This window comes from Osmerus eperlanus, chromosome 13 (genome assembly GCF_963692335.1).
Source record: "Osmerus eperlanus chromosome 13, fOsmEpe2.1, whole genome shotgun sequence".
Lineage (NCBI taxonomy): Eukaryota > Metazoa > Chordata > Actinopteri > Osmeriformes > Osmeridae > Osmerus > Osmerus eperlanus.
The window spans coordinates 7351903-7359984 of record NC_085030.1 but is presented as its reverse complement, the minus strand read 5'-3'; the positions used below and the strand labels follow the sequence as shown (position 1 = coordinate 7359984).

General features: G+C 48.1%; 1 protein-coding gene across 1 annotated transcript in view; it reads right to left on the bottom strand.

Moving 5' to 3' along the window:
- The window catches only part of LOC134032181 (ecto-NOX disulfide-thiol exchanger 2-like), a 108491-nt gene that overhangs the window by 15727 nt on the left and 84682 nt on the right, over positions 1-8082 (bottom strand). The window contains 4 exon segments of the mRNA XM_062476044.1: positions 3458-3520; positions 3523-3690; positions 5173-5379; positions 6551-6706. Coding sequence (XP_062332028.1) covers positions 3458-3520; positions 3523-3690; positions 5173-5379; positions 6551-6706 — 594 coding nt within the window.

Here is an 8082-nt window from a genome sequence, read left to right as displayed (position 1 = left end):
GAGTGCAAGGTTGTGGCCGAGCGTTTACATAGAAAACTATTAGATAAAAACTTCCAACCAGCTACCACAATCTGTATATAGAGCAGTATGCATGCAGAGTCTAGATATCTGGATGCTAGCAGAATCTATAGAGCTGGATGCTAGCGGAGTCTAGATAGCTGGATGCTAGCAGAGTCTATAGAGCTGGATGCTAGCAGAGACTGTTTATAAAGCTAAATGCTAGCAGTCTGTCTCCAGCTAGCATTGTTATCAGTGTGGCCTCAGGGTCTATATTCTCCCATCCTTTCAAAATGAGGTCATTAACTGAGAGTCATGACGGTTCATCTCCACGATGAGATATGCAGTCAGGCCCACCCGACATGATGTACACAGATCTACACCCACCTGTGGAATGATGTCATGTCCTGTAAAGATCATTTTGAAATATGAGCGAGGTGTCTCATTGGCTAATAAATCCTTCCAGGTTCTACCGGAGGAGATTTCTGCTGCCAGACATTCATCAATAGGGCTGATTCGAATAACCTGTTTCAGAGCAGGAACAATATTAGGGGTCTTATTCCAGGTGACAACCAGAGAATGCCAGAAGCAGGGCTTGGTGAGACTGCATGAGGAGACAGAGGGAGAGAGAGCATGGGGAGGCCTGCATGAGAGACAGAGGGAGAGGAGCAGGAGGCCTGCATGAGGAGACAGAGAGAGAGAGCATGGGGAGGCTGCATGAGGAGACAGAGGGAGAGAGAGCATGGGAGGCCTGCATGAGGAGACAGAGGGAGAGAGAGCAGGGAGGCCTGCATGAGGAGACAGAGGGAGAGAGAGCATGGGAGGAGGCCTGCATGAGGAGACAGAGGGAGAGAGAGCATGGGAGGCCTGCATGCAGCTGTGAGGAGCCGTGGAGAATATGGATGGATCTGAAAACTACCATGTTGGAAGCCCAATTTCTGTGTTGACATTTGGAACCGCGAGACATAAACATAAATTCATAAATAGAAATACGTGTTGTGTCGTATTGGTGGCCTGTCTGAGTGAAGAGAGAAGAGGAGCGAGAGAAAGACAAGGACCTTCTGGCCTTCTTCTTTCCGTGGCTCACAAAATTGATCAGCTCAATTGATACAGCACAACTAAATGCAGACCCCCCCCCCCCCCCCCCCCCGCCTATAAGCATGTAGGTCACGCGCCTTGCTGACTCAGTGTAGTGGCTGATCAAGGGTCAAGGTTGGTCGGGTAGCTGAAGCCTTTGGCTTCTTTCTTTCATCAATATTTCAACATAAAAGCATCTATTTCCTTCAGCTCCAGTGGTCCAATGAAGAGCAAAAGGTGAAGGGGGGGGCTACTTACTGTGCTAATTTGGTCTCTAAAGCAGGTTGTCTTGTGGGTCAGCTGCCATCTGGGTTGAAGTCAACTACAGGAGTTTATGCTCTGAACCCTCCAGGGGATCTGGGTCTCCAACCCCCCTAGTGGTACCTCCAGACCGGCCACCACTGGGTGTGGCTCTCTTACCGTGGGGAACTGATGACAAGCAGGCTAGTGAAATGAGGACCGTTGCAGCCAACTTACCTTTGTTTACCCCAGACACAATGTCCTCTCACAGAGCACAAATGTTTGCTAGTCGATTTTGTTTGAGACAGTTTGAGAAAGGGTATGTGAGATCCAGAGAGAGAGAGAGAGAGAGAGAGAGAGAGAGGAGAGAGAGAGAGAGAGGGAGAGAGAGAGAGAGAGAGAGAGAGAGAGAGAGAGAGAGAGAGAGATAGAAAGAGATAAAGAGAAAGGAACAGAGATAGAAATGGAGGCTGTTTCATAATCTGCTGGTGTGTGCTTGAGTCTGTGCTGAGGGCTAACAGCTCGGGAGGCACTCACATTGAGCCAGGATGCCGGCAGGGCGGTCTTGAACTTGTCCTTGGCCTCCTCCATCTCCTTCTCGTGGGCAGCCTTCTCAGTCATCAGCCGGCGGATGTGGCTGTTGGACAGCTGGATCATGGAGTAGAAGTTGTTGGCGTTCCTCCGGTTCACCTCGCCTCGCTCCACCCAGGTGAGCAGCACGCGCACCGCCTCCGCAAACTTGCTGTCGTCTAGGAGGAGGAAGTTGAGTTGGGCGCAGTGAGTGAGTTAATTTCCCTTCGTGTCGAGATTGCAAAGCTACTGTCAAGTTTTCATGGCTGGAGGATGTACTGGGGAGCTAGTGTACATTTTAAAAGAGGACATCGTTAGCAGGGCCCAGGGCCTTAGTATCTTCAGCCAGCAACAGTGAGTGCTGCATGTGGACAAACCCCACGGCCTGCAAGCCTTTGCTAGCAGAGTAGAAGCTGTTTAGCATTATTCATGCTCTGGTTGGATGATAAGGTGATGTCGAGAGACAAGATTGGTATTGATTTCCATTGCTGAAGACACAATGAGATGCCCTTCCTGTTGTTGTCATGTTATGCTGAACAAACGCACACACACAGACATCGTCCCCATACACATGCTCACATGCAGGTATACATGCACACACACATGCACAAACCAAGATGCGCACATACACACACTGAACTGCTGGAGGGATTTTCATGTATTTAAGACACGTCCTGCAGATGTCCAAACACATACTCAACCCCCTGTGCGCTCATTTGCATGAATGATCCATCACAGCTGAGAGATTGAATCAAGGTGTCAATCACTGGAACTCCCCGGGGTTCTGTTCAGTCTTTCTAGAAGGATCCAGCTCCCCAGGCTCTCCCCAGCCCCCAGAGGAGCCCAGCCCAACAGGTCCATTATTAACAGAGTACCTCCAGCTATATTAATGCTGCTCAGTCACTGACAAAGGCCTCGCTCCCACAGTTTCATATCTGTTCCAAATGAGCGTTGAGATGTGAAACTATAACCTCCACATGCATCTAGATAAATGTTACTGCAAGAGTGTCTGTGAGTCTCTCTCTGCTCTCTCTCTCTCTCTCTCTCTCTCTCTCTCTCTCTCTCTCTTCTCTCTCTCTTCTCTCTCTCTCTCTCTCTCTTCTCTCTCTCTCTCTCTCTCTCTCTCTCTCTCTCTCTCTCTCTCTCTCTCTCTCTCTCTCTCTCTCTCTCTCTCTCTCTTCTCTCTCTCTCTCTCTCTCTCTCTCTCTCCTCTCTCTCTCTCTCTCTCTCTCTCTCTCTCTCTCTCTCTCTCTCTCTCTCTCTCTCTCTCTCTCTCTCTCTCTCTCTCTCTCTCTCTCTCTCTCTCTCTCTCTCTCTCTCTCTCTCTCTCTCTCTCTCTCTCTCTCTCTCTCTCTCTCTCACACAGACAGAAGCAGCAGTCCATCCCAGGCAGACAGGTAGCAGATGGAGCTCTTCACTTGACAGCTACTTTAAATCCACAGAGGTGATGTTGTCTATAGACATCATCAGATGTCTATAGACAACATCACCCTCCTCTGTGGCAGGACAATACCTCACGCAAAACACAGGAGAGGAGAAGAGCTGTGAGTGTGCGTGCGTGTGTGATCACCACCTTTGATCTTGTCCCCCAGCTGGCTGCACTCGTGCTCAGAGTAGTGAACGATGGGGGGAGGGAGGGGGGTCGGAGGAGGTCCTCCTCCATCCTCCTTCGGTGTCTCTCCTCTCGGGCCAGCATGCGCTGGTGACACTCCCACTCATACAGGTCGTCTCTGGCCTGGGCAAAGTCCACATGGAGCCGGCCTGTGTCCTTCTTGTCGGTACTGGAGCCCAGACGGATACGGTAGCCTGGGGGGAGGAGAGGAAATGACATGGAGAAGGCAGGGGAGGAGGAGAGCAGGGGAAAGTGGGGGCGAGGAGAGGAGGGGATAAAAAAGGAGGGGAGAAGGATTAGGTGAACAGTAGTCAGGGAACAGAGACCCTCAGAAGAAAACAGAGCCAGAAGAGTCATCTAGTTATGGAACAACAGGCTGCTAAGAGGAAGTTAAGGATCACATTTAGGCCAGCGTTCTCTCTCTCCAGACGTACATCTCTCTCTAAATCTCTCTCTCTCTCCAGACGTACATCTCTCTCCCCCCCTCCATCTTCTCTATGACATAAGTGTCAGACACCTGCATCATTTAGGCTAAACTAATCTGTCTATCCAGCTGTCTCTCCATCCATAAGTCTCTCCCTCTCTCTTTCTCTGTCTGTCTAAAGTAGCCTTGGGGCTTCAGAGTAGACACCCTGTCTCTCTGCATGCTGGTACACAGAGGACACTGAGGAAGCTGCCTGCTGCTCCAGTGACACAGCTGTCAAACCCTGCTAATGCTCTAAACACTGAACAGGAATGTACACTGGACTTGTTTGACACTAATTTGGCTTACATGATCAACATGTCTTGCCGTATATTGGGTCCACATTCACACACAATAATGGCCAGAGAATACTGTTCCATATATCTGCTCTGCCAAACAAAACAAAACAAAAATAACAACAACATAAAAAAGGAATTATTGTGGCCGTGCAATTTACAGTTCTTCCATCTGCTCTGTGCTTGAGGCTCACAGTCTGGTTAAATATTTCATGTGTTGAGTTGTGCTCTGTGCTGTGTTTGTGACTGTGTGACTATTTGTGAGTGTCTGACTGTGGGGTTGTGTGACTGTATTTGTAACTCTGTGACTATGTCTGTGACTGTGTGACAGTGGGGTTGTGTGGCTGCTAGACTGATGGGTGTGGGAAATGAATAACATTATTTATGGCCAAGCCGCACAGCTCTGGCTTCAGGACAAGATATATGGAGCAGAGTTCCAGGCTCACCAGAGGGAAGAACTGGACCAAGTCGCAGGGGACCAAAAACACACAGTCGCACGCACATTCAAGTGTGCACCAACACAGTAAATAATTCAGAGGGTATTATTGGAAGGGCCCGAGCTTTAAATGTATTTGGTGAGACAGGGATATATGTCCTCCAGTTTGCATACAGAGAGACGTTTAAGATGGCTGGGTCGACTGGCTGGGAAATCGAGATAAGATGCTGGTGTCACATGACTGGTCAAGAAGCTCTCTCCTCTTGGTGATTCATGCTCTCCCTTGTAAGGATCTCTAACTGGAGAGGACATTGATCCTAACACACATCTCCTCATTGTCTTCTAAAGAGAAGGTCTCAACCTGGAGAAGAAAATACCTTCTCTCTCCCAGAGTCTCTCTGAACATCAGAGACCGTAGCGCTGAACTACAAGTTCCAGTTCCAAAGTGTTGGGGAGGACAGTTGTCCAGACAGGAACTCACCAGACAGGAAGAGAGCCTTGTCCACCGTGAACTCCTCGGCGAATCGGATGTGGCAGAAGTTCTTCTTGCTCTTGCGGATGGCGATGATTTCACCACACTGGCCGAACACCTCCACGATGAGCTGCTCGGTGGAGTTCTCTGGCAGGCCGCCCACGAACACCGTCTTACAGCCAGGAGGGCGCTCCCTGGTGGCAGGAGGGGGAAGGTCTGGGCAGCATGAGGAGGGAAAGGAGCCACAAACGGATGTATTAATTGGCGGAATGAGTCACTACAGGAGTGATTTAGGATGAGGACAGATATCAACACAGACCTTTTATACACTAGGCCTATATTGTACACTAACACCACACTATGAGATCACTTTGGGAACCTACTATTGAACCTAAATGCATATTTTACCAGTGTATATTGTCCTATTTATTTCAATAAGATAGAAGTGATTTGCTTTTAATTTAATGAAATATTATTCAGAGGCTTCATGCGGAGATCAATTAAAATACCTCATCTAGAACATTAGCTCTGAAAACCATGGCCACAAAATAATAAGCTTTATAGATTTGCAGTGGTCATATTGGCAAAATGATTGGAGAACTTTGAAACTATTCACGTGAAACTGATCCATTAATACAAATGAATTCTCACCGCCCTGAAAAGTAGCTGATCTCATGCACAGATGGTTTTGCACATGACTAGTCCAGACTAGTCCAACACAGATTAATGTGAACTGATCTGCTATAGATCAGGCCCCTTGTTCCCCAAAATGGGATTAGCCATGTCTATATGGACAGAATGAGGTAATCAATGGAACACTGATCTGGTGCATGTCGGGATTACCATCTGGGCCCGGGAATCCCAGGCACCTTCAACTCACCCTACGCTCAAATCCAAATGACATGGGCTTGACATCAGGTTAATGAGCAGTGACCTATTTAAAGATAACGATTTGCTACATGTAACCTTTGAGTTAAAGGGGTCTGTCTGCTAGGGGATACGATAGGTCCATGTCATGAATACACACGCACACACACGTTATCAGTACAAAAATGTCATAGGCACACAAACACCTGTGTATTTAAGAAGGAGAGAGAGAGCTACATCAGATTGTGCTGAAGTATATGTTCGGTGAACAGCAAAAGAAAAGAGCCTAAAAAAGTTATTTCTGATTTGACAATCTGACAATGGAGTTGGCTCTGAGAGTCCACAGACAGAGAGAAGTTGGTATTAAAGGGAAGGTCTGGTGAGACACCAATTTACACTGGCTGAAAAACTTAGGTCAGGAGAGACTACAACAGACTTCCAGAGGACACAGTTTTAACAGAGCATTTGGGGTTGGGAGGGATAGAGTAATAAAGGGACATTTCAAGGTTATTAGACTTACTGGGGTTGGGGGGGAACAGGGTGCAGGTCTTGCAGTGGATGATCTCCTTGATAACGGGCACGTCTTGGGAGAGGGGCGGGGGCACCATGCCCAGGCCGGGCATCATGGGGTTCATGGGGGCGATGCCCGTCATCATGCCAAGGCTCGGGTCAAAATCTGACGGGCAAACAGGAACACACGGATGAGAATGCTGCAAGACACAACATCATGGCCACAAGTACACACTGGAGGAAACTCCTCCTGAGGCAAACCTTCTGCTAGACATCAGAGACAACACACTACACTGGCTTCTTCAACCATGTTTCATTGTCTATTTCCTCCCTCACCACAATGTGATGTTTCTGTCAACAGCAGAGCCAAAAAACTGCCTGTAAATACCCGAGCACATGCTCTCATGAATAAAGGAACAAACAAACTTCTTGCATATTAAAAGGGGCAACAGAGGCGTCAGTTGGCCTGCCTCTCCTCTCTCCAGCTGCCTGGACGACCTCTGATCCGGAATATGTTGTTCTTAGTCACAAAGACCGAGTTGGATCTCGCTAGAGGACAGAAAACACAAGCTTTTGTTCTCTGGTACTGATTTAGACTGCAGGTGGATTCCAGAATCAAGGCTTTTTGAAATGGAAATGACATTGCCTTCTTCCATGAGCCTACTGCACCTGTTGAAGACTGTGGACCTTAAAGAGAGCCTAAATTGCGTGTGTCTGTGTGTGTCTCTCTCTCTGTGCATGTGTGTATGTGGGCATAGGTACTGCCTTTCTGTTCATGAACACAAATAAACTCTATGGACCACAAAAACCGTGACAGTGACAAAACTGAACAAAAAACTAAAACTGAACAAAAAGCAGTGCAGGGCAACATTTCTATTGTGAGTGAGATAAATATACTTTAAAAAGAACCACTTCCAGTGAGCTGAGATGCTCAAATGACCCTCTCAGGAAACGCTTCATTTTACCCGTATTAGATGTAACACAGTGTCTAAACAAAACTTGTTGAGTAAGGCTCAACATGAGATGAGAATAGAACGAGAGTAGAGAAAAAGGGAGATTGGCGCACTGGCTAAAGTGTTTGGGTAACAACAGCTAGACCAACCAGCAGAGAAGGATGAGGACGAGGAAACACCATGACCTGCATTTATCTTTCTGTCTCACGTTGATGACCTCATCATTAGTATTTGTGTCTGGTGGTGTCAGATTGAGAGGAAACGGCTGATAAAAGAGATCCTGGTTGCCTGGGTGATGACTTCCCCTGCTCAGGGAGGCAGAGGAGAGATTTAGGGAGATAAGGGAGGGACTGGTACGGCCGGGGCAGGGTGTCTCCTAAATGCCAATGCCAGCCTGGCTGTGCCGGCCTTCAGGAGGGGTTTCATGCTGTATACAGGAACACTGGCTGACACAGCCTACCCAGACGCACTGTCCACCAAGCCTGGGGTGAGGACTGAAGCATGCCCACTCACCTCCACAGGCCTCTGCTAGCAGTTCTTTTATAAGACACACTTAGAGTCTGCTTCTCAAAACAGTGAGTACGAAGAG